Source organism: Falco biarmicus, chromosome 11 (genome assembly GCF_023638135.1).
Source record: "Falco biarmicus isolate bFalBia1 chromosome 11, bFalBia1.pri, whole genome shotgun sequence".
Classification (NCBI taxonomy): Eukaryota; Metazoa; Chordata; class Aves; order Falconiformes; family Falconidae; genus Falco; species Falco biarmicus.
In genome coordinates this window covers 27589927-27612788 of record NC_079298.1, presented here as the reverse complement: position 1 = coordinate 27612788, position 22862 = coordinate 27589927, and the positions used below count along the sequence as shown (strand labels likewise).

General features: G+C 38.3%; 2 protein-coding genes across 2 annotated transcripts in view; one reads left to right on the top strand and one right to left on the bottom strand.

Annotated features, from left to right (window-relative positions):
* CDC73 (cell division cycle 73) overlaps nt 1-22862 on the top strand; it is a 112780-nt gene that overhangs the window by 58540 nt on the left and 31378 nt on the right. The window lies entirely within an intron of this gene.
* B3GALT2 (beta-1,3-galactosyltransferase 2) lies at nt 3795-12082 on the bottom strand. The gene is made up of 2 exons (XM_056355955.1): nt 11491-12082; nt 3795-6658 (listed from the first exon to the last, which is right to left on the bottom strand). The coding sequence occupies exon 2, from the start codon at nt 6548-6550 to the stop codon at nt 5282-5284; it is 1269 nt and encodes a 422-aa protein (XP_056211930.1). The 5' UTR covers nt 6551-6658; nt 11491-12082; the 3' UTR covers nt 3795-5281.

Below are 22862 nucleotides of genomic sequence, written 5' to 3'. Positions count from 1 at the left end.
ACCATATTGTACCAGGCTGGATTTCTTCTGAGTTAGCCACAGACAAAAGAAGAGCAGAATTAACTCTTCCTTTGAAAATGAAATGTAAATTCTATGCTCCAAGTGATCTACTTCTCTTTGCTTTTGGTTTGACTGTGTGCCAGCAGTCCTTTATATAAAATACTCTCTGTAGAGTTACTGACCTGCCATTCATGCCATAGTGTCATGTCTTGTAATTGCTTGGGTTCAGGCCATAATAAAAAGCATGCACTGCAATCACAAATTAAAAAATTTTGTTAGAGGAATGCATTTGCCTCATTCTTTCTCGGAAGGGCAGAAGTGTAAAACACTTAACGCTAGAAATTCACATCCTGCTTTCTAACTTGGCCTCCCTTCTAATAATTTCCCTTATCGCGGAGCCTGCCCTGTATTTTTTAAACCTATGTGGTGTTGATCCGCTGCTGCATTCTTAATTTTGCTGTTCTGTTCTCTGCCATCCAAGAGCTTTTTTAACTGACCTGCTTGTAAGAACTTGTTCTCCGCAGCCCTCCCCCAGCCTCCCACCCCAGAAAGCCTTTACCCCCACTCTCGCTGTGGGTACAAAGCAGAGACAACATTCTCACCTTCCTGACCTACATTTGCACAGCGCAGCGCTGCTTAGCTGGCCGTGCAGCCTCCCGCCCGCTGTCCCCTTGCAGGGTGGCTGGCTCTTGCAGGCAGAGCTGCAGGAGGGACTGGGCAGGCTGGAGATGCGATCTGCGGTAATAAAGCAAATGCCCTGTCTATTAAAGTATGGTCTGCAATCTGAAATTACTGTGCTCAAGGGTGAGACCGCGCATCACCTGAATGGCATGCGGGTTTGGAAGAATAATATGAAATTAAAAGGACAGTGATGCTCAAAACTTGATAGGTGCAGTTATTGTACTGTAATTCAGTAATTGTCCAATATTTATTTATTTGGGTTATTTGACAGCATGCAATAGGGATTGCAAAATGGGTTTTAAAATTGGAAAAGCATGTAAACAACTACTGATGCTTTTGCAAATCACTTATAAGCCTGTTCTTGCTAATAGCATAAATGTAAGAAGTAGTAGTTTTATATTAGCATCTTCCCTCTCCCTTTTATCTTCTCCTAGGAAGTTTTCACACACTGCAATGTGTATTCTTTCAAGAGGTAATGTTTTCTTCTATTGCGGGATTATGTAGGTATACTAGATCGAGGTGTGATTGGGGATTATGTTAATGTATCAAGAAGATTAGTAGGGGTGGGGAGGCAGTCTAACATAATGGCTTCGAGGTGCTTCCCTCCCCTCCACTGCCTGATTTAGCATGGATTTGGAGACAGTTAATGCATCTCTTAACATGTTAAAGTATTCTGAAAATATTTTGTAAATATGGACTGACACATTTTATATTACTGTATTGCAAAGAGAAGCAAATTTTAAATCGCTGTTCTAGTAAGGTTGTACTGAAAGCTAGTGTCTTATCTCTTCTAGATCACTGCCATCCTATAATTTTATATTTATAGGACATAAAAATAATTTATAATGTTTAAGTGAAGATCTTAATGGACACTGAATTTTCCCTCAGACCAACCACTGAGGCTTGGGTGTACCTTTATCTGTAACATTTTTTTCAGACTAGAACAGATCATGAACTTTACCCATGAAAAAAAATTTGTCAGTGGGTGGGGATAGGATCAGTTGTATTGCACCAAAACCTGTAGTTGTGTGTTTTCCATACTTGAATCTATTGCTGTGCGATCTGCAAATAACTCACATTGCTGATTTAATTGAAGATGTGAAAGGAGCAGTTCTGTTGTTGGTGAATAACAATTTTTGGTAGGACTTCAATGTAGTAATCTAGTATCAACGTGTAAATCTTTATGTCCTTGAAAGTTAAATAAATAGGAAAAAATTATGGAATTCCAATTTCTGGTTTTATTACCATGCTTAACTTCTCACTTCTCTAATGTTTTTCTTTGCCATTACGATGGTACTGATGAAATTGCCCCCCCCCCCCCCAAGTTTTCAGTCATGACTTTTTGTATTTGTTTTCAACCTGGAGCATACAGAGAAGTAAAAACATGTAAAGCTAGTATTATACAAAGTTCTGTCCTTCAATGGGTAAACTAGTTATATCCTTAGATATATATTTTATTTCTTTTACTGCATTGTAGACATGTTAGGCATTCAGATACAAGCTTGTATCCTGTTGCTAGTAAAATAAATTATTTTGGATTTTGCTGTATGGGGAAAGGAAGTGAGAGAACTTGTCAAAGATTTTAATGATATAAATAATTATTGCACTATTTTTAACATGAACTGTTTTTATATTCTAGTAGAGTGAGCAAATAGCTTAAACATGAGCTAGGAAACAGTAAAAACATTCGGAGAATGGAATGTAAATGTTTCATTCTGCAATTGCATATTTCATCATAAAGCTGTCCCTCCTACTTCTGAAAGCTTTGTAACGAAATCTGCAAGAAAACAGTACTTAGATAGGAACGATTTAAGTAACCTTTGCCAGTCTTGATAATGATGCAAATACATTTATAGAGTAGCTTCAACTTATACCCAAACATTAATACAAAAATTTTTTTAAAAAATATATTCAGCCCTTAAAAGGGTACTAAAAATGGCTATTTATTTAACATCTTATACTTGTTGCTAGTATTTTAATGAGTGAGAAGTTTGATATACTGAACTCGTAGGCATTGTACCATAATTCTGCCAAGGTCAGGCAGATCGACATCATTCATGAGCTCCAAAGTGGAGTACCCGAGAGGTTGTTTGGCTGCCAAACTTTGATTGAAGCGCCAAACTGTTTAAGGTTTAGTTATTCATCACTTGGACTATACCCAGAAGCCAGTAAGAGCATTTTGAGCTAGCCAGAGTTGGTATAATCCAAGTAGAGTACATGACGGTCTAGCCTGAAAATGCTGAAGGCAGGGAACAGTGTTGAAGTACTCGCGAAGAGAACGGGCTGTGTTCTTGGCCAGCGTTACTCAAGGAGAGGCCACTTAGGGGACCGTTCATCTTGCAGAACCAAATACCCTTGAGCAGTAGCTGGCTTTCAACACTCGCTCTGGTCTGAAACTTGCAATATTGTGTGAAGCCTGCATATAGTTAACTTAAGCCAGGTGGCTTTCAGCTGGGGTATTAACTGTGGCCTGCTTTAGCTGGAGGGAAGCAGGCAGATTGAGTGTGAAGAAAACTACAAATGGGTGTTGAAAGTACACTCCCAAAGACTTTTCCTAATGTAGCTCACATCGCTGTGTCACATGAACGCCAACAGCCATCACATAAACTAAATGGATGCACTTTCAATCTAGGTGGAGAAATCTCTTCTGCAGAAAGTTACTATTTTTACCCACATTTCATTTCCCCAAGAATGGGCATTTCTGCAATTTGAGGTATCTTGGAAATGCACAAATGTGTGATTTTCATACCTCAAATACAGCAGAAGACAAAATTTAGTGGAGGATCACCAAAAAAAGGTGGAGATAAAATTCCCATACCCATCTTCAACAGGAGCTCTTAGAGCTGCTTCATGGAGCTAGTCTGGTACAATAGAATCTGTTTATATGTGAAAGTTCCTGCATACGGACAGCCTTAGGGCTCCTGAGAGTGCTCAGCAATGTGATTTGTCTTTTCATTACAAAGAAAAAAAACCCCTTGCTGTGATCTCTGTATTGTGAGTGGTGTGAAAACTAGGCTTTAAGAACTAGGGAACACTAGAAAAGTAAAGTAATGCTAAAGCTAGAAATTGCTTTATTCCTGAGCAGCTTTCCCATAAAAAGTGAAGTCTGAAGACCATAAATATAATCAATTTTATTAAATAATAAAAGTACATCAAATATTTGTTTTTTAATCCAATTAAAAAGTCCCAGTCAAACAGAAAGCTAATCACAGTACCATCATTTGCTGCTGAATCAGAGGTGGGTATTGCTTACCCTGGCACTGTGACAAATAGGAATAACCTGAATCTGATACAACTCTGTTGTAACTCTGCTGGAAAATAAGGTTTAAAAGTTCTGTTTGTTAGAAAACTGGAAACCTGTAAATACATTAAATCTACTTCTCACAATTTATTTTCAGCGGTACATGTTGTGGCTTCAATTTTTAAAATACCTTAGATTTTGTTCTTGCCCATATTGCTATCTGAAACTCCCAGTCTTATTATGGCCTAGTCTTCCCCACCTATAAAGTAAGGTGTGTGGCTTGATTTTTTTCTAGCAGACCTGTTTTCACTTGACTGATCCTTTTTTTTTATTTATTTTATTTTATTTTTTTTGGCAGGCAGGAAAGAGCAAAATCAACAAAGATTTGGTTGGCTTTCTCCCTCTTTCCACAAAATGGAGCATTTTTTAGGCTATGGTGAAAGACATGCAGTTCTATTTTGCATTTCTGATTAGCCTTTGAGTTACCTTGAATTTACAGAAGGAAATTAATAGCAGATTAGATGAATTTGCATGAAGTTGCCAAGGTAAGTATTACTTGGCACCAGGTTTTAGGAGCTTGCCCTGTGACTTCTAGAGAATTAAGTAACTTTTAGTAACTCTGAGGAGAATCTGGTTGAATCTGGAATACTGCTTGGATTCCTGAAGCTGATGTACAAAAGGGCAGTATTTTGAACTTTGTTTTTGTGTATCCCTCCTTCCTAACCACAATAAGCAACCTTCCCAACACTGGACCCACTTCAAAGGGAGTACTTTCTTAGTGCTTGAGTTCTCGGTAGTGTCTTACTAAATTGCAAATGTGACACAGCTAAATGTATTGTACATTGAAGAAACATATAATTTTAATGTGGTATTAGAAGGTAAAACTGATCTGCCCTTTGTGCATTTCCTTCATTTTAAATTTTTTATTTTATAGCAATTCTAGATGTCAATGTAATGACTTTTCATTGAGAACTAGAGCTATGAATGCTTTTTTTTTAAAAAAAAATTAGTGTAGAAAATATGCTCATTATATTTTATTGGCACATAAATCAGCAATTGTACCACCAAAGTGTGCATGCTTATTATTGCACATTGACACAAAAGTCCTTATATACCATGGTTTTTTTTTACTCAAATTTGCTGGGAAAACCTTTTGTTTATAGTTTCATAATATTAGTGTTATCAAGAGCTATACTTTTTTTTTTTTAACTTAAAAAAATAATTTTCAGACTCCACTATGTTGTGATGGGGATCAACTGAAGGCTGTCCCATTAAGCTCATCCATTTTCACTGTACATGCGTTCAGCGGTATTTACAAATTGCACATGGAGTACGTTTGACAGAGGGAGCGTTGTCCTTCTAGTGCAGTTTACGATGGCGATACCTGCCTGCTTTTTCTTTTGCTGCATTGGCACAGGCATTGTGCTTATTTTGTTGTAAGTGGTTCCAGTATTTGATCAGTTCACTAGGTTGGAACTGATGGGAGGTAATTAGGTGGCTATATTTACAGCTGGAGTAAGAAACTCGCCAGTGATTGAAGACAAACTCATTGGGTGGAGGCATAGGGTCAATTCGCAGCTTGGCAAGACAGATCCCCACATACACATCTTCTAAGTGTAACCGTCTGATGCTTAAGGAGACTTTAAATATTTTTTCTGCTAAATCTCCGGAAAAAACGTAACCAGTTCCAGAGCAGAATACAGGGTAACGTTCACTTGGATACAAATCAGGTGGCATATACCACTTACTATCCTTGTTCCTATTAGGTGCATAACCTCTCATTAGATAACCTGTAAAATACTTGTGCCTTGGAGGAAGGTCTGGTTTCAGAAGCTTGTGTATTAAATACTCAGTATTGACAAACATATCGCTGTCAGTTTTCATGACATATGGAACATGTGGACAGTAAGATGCAACCCAGTTCATTCCCATCAGAGTTTTAATGGTTAAATTATAGTAGGTGTCCAAGTATTCTTGTTGAATGATGTCATGGTACTGTCTGCTTTCCTCTACTATGGTCCGCTGGAGGTATCCATTTATCTTGATGCTTAATCCCAGCAAAAAAATACGAACAATTCGGATGCCAGGCGTCAGGCTTTCGTTACCCCAAGTCTGTCGGATAGCTTGTCTGGCTTCCACCTGGCCTGGCTCTGCAGCGATGAGCAGTATTAGAAAAGGGCTCTTCTCCTGGCACTTCTCAGGCTCGTTGAGGATGTATTTGAAATGATACGATGTGGGGTGCCCGGTGCCTTTTTCGTTGTAAATGCTTCCGTTGGCACTGAGGGTGTTCTCCAAACCAGTTACTCCTTGTGGTGACAGGTCGGTGTTGTTGGAGTTGGTGACTGTCTGGGGCCTGAGCGTCTGAGGTACGGCGTCTTTCCACACGCTCCTCAGAGAGCTGTGGTTTGCCTCGCTTTTTGTAGATCTAAATCCTCGTATAGTGTAAGCCATGGGATTTTCTTTGTATCCAGCCCTGCCTGGCAGCCAGTCATGATGATTAAAGAACAGAAACATAGCGAAAAGAAAGACAAGTGAGATCAGGCCAATGAGATGGGTGCGGAACAGAGACCTTTTGGTATTCCAGGTCATCTTTGCGAAGCAGCAGTGTCGTCTTCTCCACTGAAGCATGTTGTAAGAATCCAATGGTGGGATGTGAGACAGTGCTTTTCTGATCGTGTTTTGAATTCGCTGCTATTCTTTGGTATTCATTTTCTTTTGTTCATGTTGAGTAGTTGTCTGCAAAGATTTAGAAAAGGAAAATCAGAAATCTTTGTAATTTTATACCCTCATAACGTAAAAGGTTACAATGAGAAACTAGTATAAAGATAAAGCTGAGTTGGATTTCTTTTGCAAACCAGCCTATATGAATAAAAAGGAGGTTTGGTTTATGCCAGAAGCCGACCTCATTTAATAATTAAAGTTTACTTGACTTACTAGCTTATACAAATGCTTGGTTTTGTGGTAAAAAGTTTTGACAACCATCTTGGGTACCAGAGACAAAAAGATAATTAAAAATCAATCTCGTTAGCAGAAGTGTGAAGTAGATGTAAATAGCTTCATGTATCCTGACTGTGAAATCCTTGTGCAGTGTTTGAGAAGGACTTGACTGAAAAGGCCTTGATACCAGATGGAAGGTTTATTGGCATTAATTAAAATTGATTTGACATGCAGAGGCTAGTACGGCTCACAGTTTAAAAACCCTTTTTGTAAAATGGTCATGTATTGGTGGTGGGACAGACGGTGCAAGGTTGATTATGGCAGAGTTGTGTTAGTCACAGTACACTGCCTGGCGTGTTTCCACCGGCCCCAACTGCGTTCAGAAAGTCAATGAGAAGATGCACCTGTCAAAATTAATTTTCAGGGTCCAGTAACCTCACTGCACAGCTCTTGGATGGTAACACGGGATAACATTTTCCGTCACCTTTCAGGCACCTTTAAACCTTCTACTCCACATTGAAAGAAAATATTGAATGGAACACTCCGCTGTTGTGCCAGGCTCATAAACAGCTGGATTAAAATTAAGCTATTGATTTTTGGCATGCAGCGATCCTGGGTGAGTGTTCCTGTTAACTGGAAGTAAAATTGCACAGCACTAAGTTTCTGGCAAACTAGCTGATGAACGTGATTTTGGAGGTTTTTTCTCTATAAATGTGTAACTACCATACTTCTGATATCATACAGAAATTTCAAGTATTGTTACCAGCAGCTGTAACTGTAGGAAAAAGTGCCAAAGCAGTCTGTGCTTCATTTTCTCTTAAATTTTTTTTCATATTCAAGAGCAGAGTCAATATGGCAGCTTCATGATGCTGCATATTAAAAGCTGATCAAATCATCTTGTAAATGAACCTTTCACTGCACAGTAGCAATTCGTTTGTGATATTCAATTTGGTCTAATTTATTTCTGGGCCCTAGGGTTTTGTGTAGGAGAAAGGATGACAGTTGAACAAGAGTCCATAAAAAATTGCTATTTCTAGGATAAATGTGTAATTTATTAATTGCTCTGCTATCTTCTAAAACCAATATTTGGATTAATTTCTGCATTTAAAAACTAAGTGACGTGTTGTGGGAAATTACAGGATTTTACACTGTAAGGAAGTAATTTAAGATGAGAACGCCACTGAATAACGGATTATTAAATTGTACGTGTGTGACTTAACATTCAGGCCGCCTGGTTCATGTAAGGGAAAAAATTGTATTTCAAAAGGGTGGGGAGAGACGTAGAACCGAGGCTTGTTTTAATTACTGTATGTCAGTTCATATATACACAAAGTAAGGTGCGTGCAGGGAGCGCCTCGCCCCCAGCGCCGGGGAGCCGGGGGACGGAGCGCTGCGCCGGGGCGGACCGGCCTGTGCCGCTGACCTCCGCTAGGGGGAGCGAGTAAGCGGGGATTGGAGCTGTCGCTTGTGACAAACGCATCCAAAAAGGCAACGCTGCTCTTTAATTCTTTTTCTGAAATAGCAAAATACCTGCCTAGTGCTCTATTAAGCTGTTCCCTGCCGTTGTGCACAGCATTTGTGAATCTGTTTTGAAAGTTCACTGAAAGTATTTCTGATACTATTTTTTTTTTTTTTTAACTGGTTGGGACTGCTGCCACTTACCAGAGACTGAGCTATCCTTATAAAAATTATTTTCCAGTCTACAGCTGTTAAACATATGTGTCTAAAGCATGTAGCAGGAGAATTAACCTGAAATTCCACACTACTCTTTTTGTGCTGCTTTAACTCAGACCTTATCCTTATGTAAAAGAAAATGAACCCCAAATACAGAAGACTTATGTTTATCTGACCACTTGCACCTGCTTTTGCATGCTTAGAAAATAAAAGCCTCCCCTCAAAACTAAACATTTTTAGTTCCTCTGCAGTGTGCAGTGAGTTTTAAATGAACATGCAGCTGTTTGGGAAAAATATCTCTGCATAAGCAAACATAAATGTCATTTCAAAGGGTACCCTAGATCTCTGGAAAATTAATTGTTTGGTACCAGTTTGGAGGGCAAAGGTGGGAGTATTTGATTAATTATCGTTCCATTGCATGTATACACAGTTTAGGAAAAAAGTCAAAACCAGAATTTCACGAATGTGGAGTAGCGGCTAGAATCAGATGAATTTTGTCACACTTAATTGTTCCACTTCTAAAACTGCAGTCATTAGATGCAAGTACTTCAGCAAATCTGCACTGCACTACTAACCTGTGTTTAATTTTTAATTGAGGTAGTGTTTTGTTGTGCACCTACTTTCATATCACAGTAGGCAAAAGGGAGAATCTTAAGTTATGTAAATATTTGTGTAAACTGAAAACTGTTTTCAGGTGCTGTCTTTCTGCGATGCACTAGGAAGTGTCCCAGAAAAGGCAGTTATAATGGCTGAAACCTTTTTTTTGTTTTTGACTGCATGCTCACATTGTGCATAAAAATAAGTTTTACAGAGGGATGGAACTAGAATAATAAAATATTTATGAGTCATTTCTCACTTACATATTTCTTTGATTTTTCGAAGTGGGAGTTTCCTGGAAAATCTTCAGTCTCTGTTTGCCCTTTAAAAAGGCATTGTATGGGTAGGGGAAGGACTCACATTACTACTTAGCTTCATAAAACTATTGACTGAAAAAAACTGAATAACTTTGTCACATTTTCTTTGATATTCAGGTGTAAAACATCTCAAAATATACAGTGGGTATTAAGTACTTGAAATACAGCAATAGCAATTGCACCTATAAAAAAAATACTATGGGCTGGGATGCATCGTTTAAAAACAAACAACTGTCAATATATATTAAACCCACCATCAAATAGTATACTTAAAATACCATTTTCTCTCACGTTAGGGTTAGATCATTACCGCTTTTGCCCAAATGCTTAAAATTTAATTTCACAGAAAGCTTATGAACAGGTACTAACCATTGGCAGTACATAAGAAAACCTAAATGTAGCAAAAGGTCTCTCTCAAAGCCATCAACCCTGTCTTCTGCAAGTGTGCTGTTACAAGTAACTGCAGCTTGAAGGTATGGTTTATAATAGTTCTACTTCATTTTTGGCACTTGGCTGTGCAGTCACTGATGCATTATCAAAGCCAAATATATAAACTGTGAATGCATCTTGAATTTTTATTTGTGGTCTGTGCTCTGCTGGTGTTTTGGTTCCTTGCACTTTCAGTTCTGCTCTATAATTACAGCTCTGCAGATTGAAGTATTCGACTTCCTATTTACAAGTCCTGGATTTTCATATTTTGATTAGCTGTGTGGGCAAACTTTAATTAGAGGGAAGAGTTCAAAAGGCAGCCTGTTGGCATTCTGATAAACAGCAGCAGCAGTTGCGTATTAGGCCTTGCAGAATGTGCCTGAGTTTACTTGCAAACTGCATTAATCTTTTGCACAAAACAGTACTCGGGATGAGGTTTGATGTGCAGGTTTTTAGATGTTGGATACGAAAGTGGCACCACTAGCTAGGCATGCTTCTCCCAGGGTCTTGCCTGAGGGTAGATTCCTTTTGTTTGTTTTAAAAGTTCTGGAAAGTGACTTTATCGTCTAAATGTCTTAAGTGATCTGAAACCGATGACTGTTGTGTGCTGCATCCTTAGGTATGTGAACTCTTTTCAGTTGCAGTTGTTTTAGTGCATGTTAGCATTGCCTTGGGCAAAGAAAGAATATTCATATTGACAGTTAATGATTTATTACAGCTTATTAGTAGATTCTGCAGATAAGCACTTTTTCTGTGGTGTATTAAATTAGGACGTAAATTTGTATTGCAAATATTCATCTTGCTTGTTTGCCACTAGTGATGAAGTATTTAAATTTCAACAATGAATAGAAATGAATGGCAATTAGATGGAATGTAATTTTACAATCCAAGTTAAACACTCAGTGTTATCATACTAAACAAATTGTAACAATGGTGTGAGAATTTTGTGCTCACCATTTTAAGCCTGTAGTGTTTGAAGGTTTCCTTTTGGGATGGATGTCAGGGGAGCCTGATGTTACTTGTAAAATGTGGTGCCTGATTGCGCTGCTGATGGTTTAAATCATGTCCAATCTTTTGCACGTTTGCAGTTTATGCTTGGTCAATATTAGCCTGATGACATTTTGCTTGTGGTTGGGGGGGGGGGAGGGGGAAGGGAAGCAAGTGTAAAAAGGTCTGTCGGTACTTTTCAGATAATGTAATTTGGCTGCGTGGTCTGTTTTGATGGTTCAGTGCTCTCAGTGTGTCCCATTGTGACCATTTTACCAGTGCTTTAAGATTACTTCACGTAAGGATTAATTCTGACCTAGTTTGAGAGGATTTCTAACTGTTTTTTCTATTTCAGAGGGGTTTGAGTTTTTAATGTCTCGGTTAAAAGCAATCGTTACAGTAGCAACATTATCCCTTTAATCCCTCCTCTCCAGCCACACCAACCTTGTGCAGACTGTAAGCAATGCCTTTAGTAAGTGTAAAGTAGTGACATTGTGCTGTGGGAAAGGAAAACCTGCTAGAATTCTTTCTCCCCCTTCAGAGATGTGTTATGAGCGATCATTATCTGTAATGGCTGAAAAGGTAACAGACAATTGAGTGAATATCACACACAAGGATTCGACATACCTTCCTTGGTCAGGCCATTTGTGGTGCGAGGATTATACCCACAGAAAATAGTTTTGGCACGCCATCACTTCAGTAAAAAAGATGCTATCGAACATGCGCACATCCCCCAACAGTCTGCTTCCTGCGATTGCTTTTCACAGTATCCAATCTGTCCATCTGTCTGCTCGTTGCTGTGTTACCTTCCTTGCTCATAAGTGTTGTCCTTGTCTTGGGGCTTTTTGTTCATCCTTCAAACAAAAGGACAGTAGTTCTCGTTTCTGGTCTGGTCGGGGCGGTCTGGCATTCACGGCCGATGGATTGGAGCTTTTACATCTGGTGTTTCCCTTGTCGGACAATGCAGTGCTGTGTTCTCTTGTCCTCAGTATCCATATTTCTAATGGCAATGTTAGGAGGGAGTGCGAGCGCGTAGTGGTTCAGTTGCCTTCAGTAATAGGATTTCCCTCTATTCCTTCCTTCATTGTTGCTAGGCAGTAATAGCAATGGGTTTGAGCTGTTTTAACCGAGGATTCTGGTCTATAAAATCCATTCCGTAGTTCTTCGGCTGCTGCACAGGCAGGCAGCAGTTTAAATGTGGGCTTTGACAGATGCTGTCTTCTGACAGAGCAGAATTTAACGTCACTGCTTGGCTGAATCCCACGTGATTGTTTGCATTCATTTTGACTAAATCCAAAGGCAGCCAGAAAGCTTTACAGGCTCTTGCTCCTATTTGATAAATGATACTTACTCAGTTCAAGCATAATGATAGGTGAATCGTATAAAAATTGTATGATTATTAAATGAATGATTGAGGGTTTTTTCAAATTGTTTTCACTTTTCCTTGACACTGTAACTTATGATTCTCAAGGGGATTTTTAATGCTAGATATATTCTGCTCCCGTATTCCAAAAGCTGTTCTGCAGTGCAAAGGAATTATAAGCATTTAAGAAACGAAGCTTGACTTAACCCATTTGGCTCTGTTGGAGTATAAATCTTTTTTTACCTTCATGCCAAAGGAAAAAAAATATAAATGTATTTCTTTGCTCATACTTCCTTTACACACGCTTACTCTATAAAAGCTGCTTTTTGTAATCTTAGGTTAGTCAATTAAGCTGGAGGACACTAATGTATAAGCACATGCTGTTAAGCTGCCTCTCTGCTGTTAATGGCTTGCTTTCTTGGTAAAGGTCGAAGTTTGGTATTGCAGAATCAGGGGCACTTGATTTCAATTATTGATAGATATAAGATGTCTTTTGTCTGTTACAGGCACCACCTATATTATAGAATTTGTTTTTCTGTCCTTTCAATGACTGACCCTTCTATGCTGAAGCATCTTATTACATTTACTCTCTTAAAAAAACAAACAAACCAACAATAGATAGCTCAGAAAATAGAAAGCTAGCAGCATACTTAGCAAGTATTTATTAGTCACTGTGTTTGTCCACTCTATTCTGGAAAGCTAATGACTAGCACTTTAGACTGTTGGGGTTTTATTTGTGTTTTTGTGGGTTGTGATTTTTTTTTTGGATTTTGTTGGGGTTTTTTTGGGTGGGGTTGGTTTGTGTTGTTTCGGTGTTTTTTGGTTTGTGGTTGGTTTTTTGGTTTTTTTGTTGTTTTTTTTTTATTTTTTTTTAGCTAAAGATAAAGCAAATGCAATTGCTCTATCATATTGTATCTCTGATTAGTAGGATTGGGGGTAGGTATGTCCTTTGCTCGCAAATAAGGCTTCCCGAGGCAGTCAGTGCATTTTACTATTCTAGATGCATATCCTGATAATTTACTAAAAACATAATCAGATTTGTATCCTCCTAACTAAATCATCTATGTACACTAACTTTCTCTGTTAATTTAGTCATGTTTTTAATGTATGCATTTTCTATCCTAATGACAATTTCCACAGATCCTATGATTCTATTTGAGGATGTTTTAGGAGCATGAGCATATTCCCTGCATGTGAATTATAAATATAATGTGCTTATCAATAAAGACTTGAATCTCTTCCACTCTAAAAAATTTTGTATTTGAAAAATGGGGGGGGGGGGGTCGGGGGGGTCAGCAGGGCAGTGGAGTGGGAGAGGAGGGACCTGTGTCCAGCACTGTTTACTGTTCTAGGATGTTTATGAATAATTGAGAGACAGTGCTTTGAAATGTTGCATGTGTGCTCAGTCTGCAGAGTTCTTCACTGAAACACACAAAGCTTTCTTATCCTTACCCTATATAAAATATATAGAACTTTATATAATCTGTTGCTGTATGTATACAAACATGACAGAGTTTGCTAGGAGTACTGTCAAGTTTGATGCATTCTGGGCTACAAGTAGGAAATCAAGCGAGATATTAATGTAGTTAATTTACCCGTGTTGATTTACATAGAATCAAGTAATGTTTTTTCACATACCGGCATGTAAATCTGCATCAGATTTTTGAATTTTCAGGTAAGATGCATAATATTGTATTTGGGAAACAGGTCTAAATTTCAACAGAATGGTTTTTGAAGTCCACGAAATCCAACTTAATTTTTTTACTACTACTACACTATGCCTGAAGTGTATCTCCTGAAAGTTTGTAAGTTGTGTAGTATGTTTACTTACTGGAGTGGGCAGAGCTTGTTGGGCTTTTTTATCTGTAAATACTTATTAGTAAATATTAAAGGTACTAAAGTCCCAAGGGCCATTTTTTTCTAAACAGAATCTGTTTTAAAGTAAATTTAGAAGGGAACAGACATCAGCTTTGGCTTTTAATTATATGACCATATCACTTATGCATAGCTTGTAAAGTTCAGGCAGAGCTGTCTCCTATGATATGTGTGAAGTTGGTTATCTTCCCATGTGAACAAATTGAATATTGGATTCTTAAATCTTAATGAAGAATTTCTTTTGTTCATTGTTTCTTTGCTTTTAAAGGATGAGTGGGTCTTTGCTCATCGTACAGAAAAGTAAGGAAAAGCTTCGATTTTTCTGCTACTTTTTATCTAGGTGTGACTGATGTAGCTTTAGAAAGTAAAAGTTTCAGGATTAAGTTCTCTTTCTTTTATAGCATTTTCCTCTTTACTGTCTTTATCTGATACTGTATGTTTTGGGTATTTCAGGAGGGCAGAGCTTGCTTTGTAGTGGAAATATGACCTGAAGGTTTTAGTAATCTTGCTGGGCTGGAGGTTGGAATGAGCTTTATTTCGGCTAAATCTCACTGTGAAGGGTCAGTGGACTGCTTGTTCTTGATCCAGGGAGTAGTATGTTCTGTAATGTTACTATGGTTACATCTTAAATTAGAAGCTGCAATCTTTGTGTTTGAAATGCTGCCATCTATTAAGACTAAGGAGGAGTTACTCTGATGTGGAGATGTGTGGCCCGTGTGTAAGGTACACTGCAGAGTAACTGTGTCAGTTGTTCAGCCAGTTCTGCAAAGCCAGAAGCAGATGCGAGGAGTAAGAAAAGATGGCTGCTTAGAACAGCCTGTGCACGTGGCAACTGTGAACAAAGCAAAATGTACTTTTGCAAAACAAAGGTGTATACGTGTGGAATATTTTCCTCAAAAAAACCTTAAACTTCCTACATCTCATTTTTAGAGGGTATCTTGTCGAACTGGTTTTAAAATAAATCAGACCCCATTGATTGAGCCATTAAATAAAGTTCAGTCTTGACAATGTTAACAGAAGTTTCTCTAATCAGTTTGGAGTGCTCACAGGTGTGTATTGCTCGGTGATTTTTCTGCCTGGTGGCCGTGTGTTGTGAACACCGCGATTCCTGTGCAGGTTAAACTCCATATGTATGTCATAGCTGACCTGTCAGCAGAATGTTCTCATATGGGCCATATTCCATGAACACTTGCCAAGTTTATTCCATTTTACCATAGTAAAACATAGTATTATTTCAGCTGTAATGTGTTGAAAACTTTTCAAGTTTCAGTTGAATGTTTTCAGTTCAGAAAGATTAATGGCAACATTTTCAAGGCTGGTTATTTTTGCTTTTAAACTTTTTTTTTTTTAAATTCTGAAATGTGTTAATACAGAATGTCATAAATGCTTAGTTTTCATTTTCTGTGTTAAGAACTATTATGTGTATGGCCAGTGGCCATTCTTCTCTTTGTTTCAAAAAGAGTACTTCTCCAATAAATCATTTAGAGTGGAGAGGGAATGGTGGTGTGAAATATTTGTAAATTTTTTGGCTACTTTCTGATCCCAGCATGTTTCTTCACGATCACAAGCACGTTTGTAACTGAATAAAAATAGCAATCTAGAAATGACCACAAGTGTCAGTATTGCCTGCCTTATTTTCCTTAGATTTTCACCATTGCTTAGTCAGTTGTAAAAACCAGCTTATGCTTACTGTGTTTTTTTTTATAAATGGTCAGGATTTTTACACTCTTCTAATCCCCAAGTCATAAACTCAGTGATTTCATTAATCTTTCAATGTCTTGAATTTAAAACAGAAATGCAGCAATGTAGATCAATCTGAAATGGTGACAGAACTACAGAAGTTTTACAGTTATTCTGAATTTTTCTTTGCTAATGAGTTGTCGATAATGTTGTATCATTCCGTAAGGAATATAAGCACGTCTCCTACCTTTGCAAAGTTGTGGGAGAGAGAAAAGAGTAAGTGAGGTTTTCGGGTAAGGAGCATGCTGCTTACTCAGTCTGCATTAGGAAGCATTTCAAGGGCATGTTTCATAATTCTAAAGTTTGTATTTTTCTTAAGCAAGCTGACTTTCTAGATATCCAACAGGAATTTAATCCATTCTCCTATCACAGCTTCCTTTTGAGGAACACAGATCTTAAGTGCTTCAAAATTCACTTGAAAAGCCAAAATACAAAATGGTTTCAGTCTACTTTATTTCTCTTCTGAGTTTGTATGTTACATAAATTTTGCATATTGAACTACTGTCCAGACATACATGTTTCTTTAGTCAATAATGTGTTGCTTGCTTTATCACACCTTCTTTCTTTTCCATATTCTGATTTTTCATGTCTTCCCCCAGGCTTTGCATCCAGTTACTGCTGATTGCGTGCTAAATGCAGATATTTTCTTCCAGGGGATGGACAACATAATTTCATTTGTATTATGCAGAATTTTTGTTTGTGCAGCACTCCCTGATGAACTGACAGTCCAGTGCCAGCAGAATATTTTCTGCCTGTCACAACTGTTCCTTTTGCATTCTGAGAAGAGTGGGGACTTCATGAAGCTTTGATTCAGCACAGCAGGGGGGAGAAGGCCAACCAGCAGAAGTACCAAATGTTCACAGGCAGTTTAAAGAACCATTGTGGAAAATAGATTATTTTTTTTTCCCTTACCTTATGACTTGTTTGATTCTGCCTGCCTGTCCTGTATGATTGTTACCCCTAACACTCACCCTCACACGCACACCCCCAGCGTGAGAATTTGCATTGAAGACTTGAATTCTTACAGAAAGGGAGACTTTGGGGAAGAACTGGTACTACGTATCAAATGTTTTAAAGATCAAATATCTTAAAGCAGGAAGATGGCATCCTGTGGGAGGTAATAGGCCACCAGCTCTTCTGCCCAAGGAAAAAAATACATTGCTCCAGCTGTTGCCACCTGACCAGCCCTTTGTCTGCCTGAGTCCTTCCTGCAACAGGCACAGAAAGACCCTTTTCCCTTCAGCTATCTTCAGGCTCTTGAGACATCCAGCACTTCTCTCCCAATGATTTCAAGGGTCTTGGCCCATCAGGTTCATCACCAGGATGCAGACCTCCTGCCCAGCACTCGTCCTTGGACTGCTGGATGAGCTATGTAGATTTTTTTTTTTTTATATTACTGTTATTTCTGTGAGACTGATTAAGAGATTAGCGGCTCCAACTGTTTATCTGCTTGTCAAATTTTTTTCCCCTCTGTGTATGGTTTGTTTGTGAATATGGAGACATTTTGTCGGCCTCAAAAACTCCTGTTTTTGAAATTGATGCAGATGTTTGGTGGGTGTTAACTGATGTGAAATTGAAGAGCTGGACTTTGAGAACTGTCAGAATTGCATGTGACTTGGGGTTGAGACCTGTGCTGACTCTTTCCATCTGTCACATTTCCACAGTAGCTCTAGTACATTAATTCCTACAGCTCTATCCTGTAGGTATCCTCATTTACAGCTAATTCTGTGGGACATGGGGTTTATAGCAGAAATAACAAAGGTTTACAAGTGTCTTTAATGCCTGAAGCCTTTTCTTAAAGCACAGAGGCTTCAACTAGGAAAAACAACAAAATCTGTGGGAAAAATCCTCTCTCCAGTGATCCAAGAGGTTCTATTCCTGTAATAAAATTAAGCGGTATTTGTTCATATCCAACAGAAAACTTGGATTGTAAGATGGAGAGTAAGTCCCCCTTTTAAGAGCAGTTCCCTGCTGCTCTCTCTTTGACACATTGGGGGAACTAAAATGACTCCCAACATCCTGCACACCACCTAGTTTCATAGAACTACTTCAGCTTGGCCAGCCGGTTTCTTGTATCTTTTTTTTTTCCTAATGTTCCATATTAATGATTCCTTCAACTTGGAAGTAGCTTCCAGTCAGTGTATATTAATGAAAAGCTAATTTTAATAGGTGCTGACTTTTATCATGTAGTGTGCTTAATATCATTGAACTGATTTTCAGTTATTTCAAAGTTAATTCTGTTTTGTGGCAAAAATCCTTTGGAAGCAAATGTTCATTTGTGTGTACTTCTGATGAGCAAAGCAATTAAGTTACTGTGCTAAATGTCTTGTCATACTCCTAGTTGCCAGTCTGTCCTGCAGTCTTTCTTTTTCCGCTTTTGAAATTCACGTTAAACTTAAATGATAACATGCCTTTTGTGGCTTCCAAGGAAAAGGAAACTGTGCTGTGGAAATCATACTTTTTGTCTGAATAACTGTGTTCATAATTCCTTCTGTAATCTGTGTAAGAGTCCAGATTAATTTTGTGAGCCTGAGGATTTTTTCACATGTAGAGTCAGAGTTGCCAGGACTCTTAGTCCTCAAATGCATGGTTTAGAGGAAATCCCTTAAAGCTCGTTTTTTATTATGTTAATTGATAGAGAATATTGGTTCAGAACTAGAGACTTTTTATCCTTTTCTGCTATCCTAAACTATAATTCAAACTTAAATTCCAGATTTTTCATTTTCTGTAATTTAGTGGCTTCTAACAGAGGAAGAAATCAGAGTCCATGCTCTTGCATCTTGTCCATCTGAAGACATAATATGAAGAATCATTAATGCATACTGTAGGGAGGTGTGTGTTTAACAGGAAAAAAAAATGCTGGATATATTTAATGCTGAATTAATAAAATGTGGCCTAAAATTAAAGATTATATTTTTTATGTAATACAGCAATATATATTCATTTAATTCTTAGCATCTGCAAAGCTTTCTATCACTGATCTGTTTTACTAAAGTAAATTTAAAGTGAGCATCTGTCATCTAAAGAAACCCCTCTACCTCTTCAAAACATATGAGAAACTGTTGTCCTCTTAAAAAAAACAACCACAAATCTTATGACCGTGGGCGAGGGTCATAATGATGCACATTGCAGGTTCTTTTAAGTCTTCTCCTCTCAAGGATTTGTGTAAATAAGCACTCAGACTTATACAGATGCTTTTTCTGTGAGTTTTGGTTAATACATGTTTGTACTTTACTCATGGCAAATATTATGGTTTACATAGCAGAAGAAAGCAGATAGCTTTGGGGAGCCCAAACCTGACTTTTTCGTTTTTCCCTGGCACCTTAGGATCTCTAGCTTATTGTTTTCCTTAGTTACTTTTTATTGCCAAATATAAAAAGCTCTGCAATTCTTTTAATATCAGTAAGAAGCATAATAATGCAAAAAAAGACAACAGTTGTTTTCTACTTCCATTACATTTCTAGGTAAGCAACTACAGTGATAAAATAGAATAAAAAAATCCTTCTTGATTTAATGAGGCCTGGATACAATACAAAAGGAAATCCCTTTTTTTGAGAATCTAGGTCACCTCACATGGAGATTTCTTTGCTGTGAATAAGTCTCTTTTTTTTTTTCTTCTTTCCCTTTTTCTCCCCCCCTTCTTTCATTTTTTTTTTTTTTTTTTAAAGCACTTGACCCTATGCTGGATTTACCTAATGACAAGAAGAATGTTACATGTGATGACATTTCACTTCTCTGAGGTGTGCTGTGGGAATGGAATGGGCAAGGAGATGCGCCAGCATTGTGGGAAATGCTGGATGCAGCGGGGAGAGTTAGAGCAGGTCTCTTGAATCTCTTTACGTCTCTCACCAGCAGGTTGGTTGGGACCAGTGCCAGATTAAAATTGGATCTGTGTATTCACATGATAATGCACACAATCAAATAAGCCTTGTGGAACGTGGTCCATTGGGGAATAGATGCATCAGCCTAGTCTGAATGGTCTGGTGGAGTCGGTTCAGGTCCCGTGTGGCCGGAGCTAATAAGCTCTGATGGCTCTGGGTAGAATTGCTTGCTTGTTCTTGAAACAATGCTGCAGCATACACGAGGTGCTTGCAAGATTTATAAATAGTCACTCCATGCTGTGTGGCGGTGCTGTTTCTGCAGCCCTGCTGGCCTGGGAAGTGGATGCGCCGTGTTCCTACAGAGCTGCCCTGAGCTAATGAAATTGCTAAATCTGAGGCACCTCTGTCATGTCAAATGGAAAATGTGCTACCCAAAATATTTGATCCCAGCTGATTGCGATCTGATGGCAATAGTAAGTTGGGTTTTTTTTTTTTTTAGAACAGCTTTCATACTGGTAGTGCCTTCAGATGTTTTTCTTCAAACGAGGCACTAGCCAGTGACAAAAAATGTCTGTTTGAGAAGATAAGGGGTTTTGCTCTTTCTTCAAAATAGGCATATATTCATTTACCCAAGAATATGACAACGCAGAAGCTGCAAAATAAGGAAGAAATGTGTAGTCTGATGTTAGCTCTCGAATAGCTGTTTTGTCTTAGATTTTCAGAATGTCTTTTTGGAACAACAGGAATGAATAGAGAAGTGTGACGTTTCTGTACTTATTGCCAGCCTGTTGAGCTACATGTAAAATTACTCTGCTGCCCTTTTTCAAAAGGTTTTGTTTTGGTGTTTTTCTAATAAAAGTAGAGCACCATCAGATTAAGACAAGGAAGTTACTGGATGAGTCTGTCTAATTGAATCTGTTTGCGACTGGTGAAGCCCTCCGAAGCACATACAGAAAGTTCCAGGGTGTCATAACAGAGGAATCTTGTTACACTTCAGGGTTTTTTTTATCATTGAGATCTTGGCATTGAAAGCCTAACTCTATTCCAAAACATTGTCTGCTCTTAGTGGGTTACTCACTTTTATTTTTTGCCACCCAAGTGCTCTGTTTTCCAGTGAGGGGATCTTACTTTGCAACAGATTGCTGCAGAAGAAAAATCTTGTTTATTTTTCATCACTGACAGTAGACTTTTCAAAGGCGAAACAGCTATTTGAAGTAACAGGACAGATGTGAGGGATGAAGGAGAGGTTGAAGAGGTCTTGCTGCTTAAGGCAGATTTCCTTCAGATAAACTGCGAAATCCACAGGATCATTATGGATGACTGATAGTTGCTAACATGTGAGTAGCAGGAATAATAGTTGCAGTGAACCTCACCTGTGCCGGCTGGCACAGTCTGTCATCTTCGGTGTTCATTCACAGTGGGAAGTTCTTAAAGATGAGTTTGTTTGTGTATGTATGTGTGTATACATGCACAGAGGTGTATTTAGGTAGAGAGAGAGAGAGAGGGGCAGCCATCTGAAAATTTTTTTAAACCTGTTTTAAAGTATGCTTTTGAATCTGCTCATTTAGGCCGGGTGTTACTTTTTTCTGCAGTGGTGGATGAAGCCTGTATAAAAGTCAGCATAATGGGAAGATCCTAAAATTTGTACAGGTCTTGTACAGCCCGTATCCTGTATCATCTCTGAATGGAATGGCCCCAGACTGTACAAACAAGACCTTGTCAGTTGACCTTCATTTAAGAGGGCTGCCTGCATTTCTGCATTACCAAAAATACGGCTCTGCCCCAGCCGTTTCAAAGAACAGTTGTATTATGCACTAGATCTCATAATGCATTGATAGTCTGTCTCCAAGCTTCTATCTAGTGTATGGATCATCTATAAAATGAAAAAATAAAAGTTGAATGCTGTAGTCTTAGTGCTTTGAGAAAGGCTTAATTTAATCTTCTCTACTAAAGAGAGAAAAATAATGGGGAATTTAGATATAATGCCAAAGGAAGCTGAAAGCAGAGGCAGAAGGCCAAATGGAAAAATTACTCTTGTGTGATACAGCCAGAATTCTTCCTGTATTTTAACTTAATGCATGATTTATTGCCATTACAGTTACTTTTGGATATAGGCATATAACATCATCAGCTTTTATATTCTACAGTAGGGTGGTATGAGTGATGTATTTATTCAGGATACAAATACCAATAGCAGTTTGCACAATCTATTTGCTATGTGATATTGTAGCAATAATACAGAAGTTCTGTGGCATGCATGCTATAGCGTAAAAAAACTTTGAAGGCAGTTATTTCAACCTAACTATTTGTCAAGAAGCACACTGCTTATGAACTTCACAGGTTTGGTTCTTGAAGTTTGTATGTCTATTCTTTTAAATCCCAAATTGCTTCTATGCTCTGACTTTGCATTTTCCTGACTTGGAAAATGTTTCCAAGGATCTGTTTATTTTGTTGGAATCTGAATGTAAACGTTCTGATCCAGTAATAGATGTGTTTTCCATATAGTTAAACCTCCTGAAATCTTTTGTTTTACTTGATACAAGTCGATGGAATCATCAGGCAGAAAGAAACATTGCAATCGCATGTCAGCTCCAGTCGTAATAGTTTTCAAAATAATACTTTTTCATATGGCACCATGTAGCAAGCCTATACATTGAAAATGTAAGGTATTCCGTGTCTGTTCAAAATAGTTGGTTTCTCTCAGACTTAGTATTTTTTAGTGAAATAGGATTTTAGTCACAAGGTGACCAATAACTGTGTTTGGGTACAGATTTGTTACGGGTCAGACTTCCCAGCTTCTTGTGATAGAAGCTGAGTGCAGGGAAGTTCCTCTGAACACACGATCAACCTGTTGGCAACGACCATTGTGCTGTCGCAGATGGGGAACAGAATCTGGGCAAGCAGTAATGCCGGTATCTCCTGTCCTGTCCCCCCAGCTAGAGGTGCTTTTATTGCAGAAAGCTCTGTCTGAAGTTTTTGTTGCTGTGTTTAAAGCTTGAGTAATGCTGTGATTATGTATAGTGCTTGGCAAACATTTCACAGGGGCTCATCTGACCGTACAAACTATAAATGTGAGCCTTATTTTAGGTGTTTGAGAAAGGGGGGAAAATGACTGATTCTGTGTTCTTGTCATGGAGAAGCGATAACTTTTTGCTGCCGTTATGATCGAGGGTGCTCAGCCACAGCATTACAAAGCAAAC

Coding starts and splice junctions, on each gene's coding strand:
- B3GALT2 (XM_056355955.1), bottom strand. CDS start 6,550: ATGCTTCAGTGGAGAAGACGACACTGCTGCTTCGCAAAGATGACCTGG.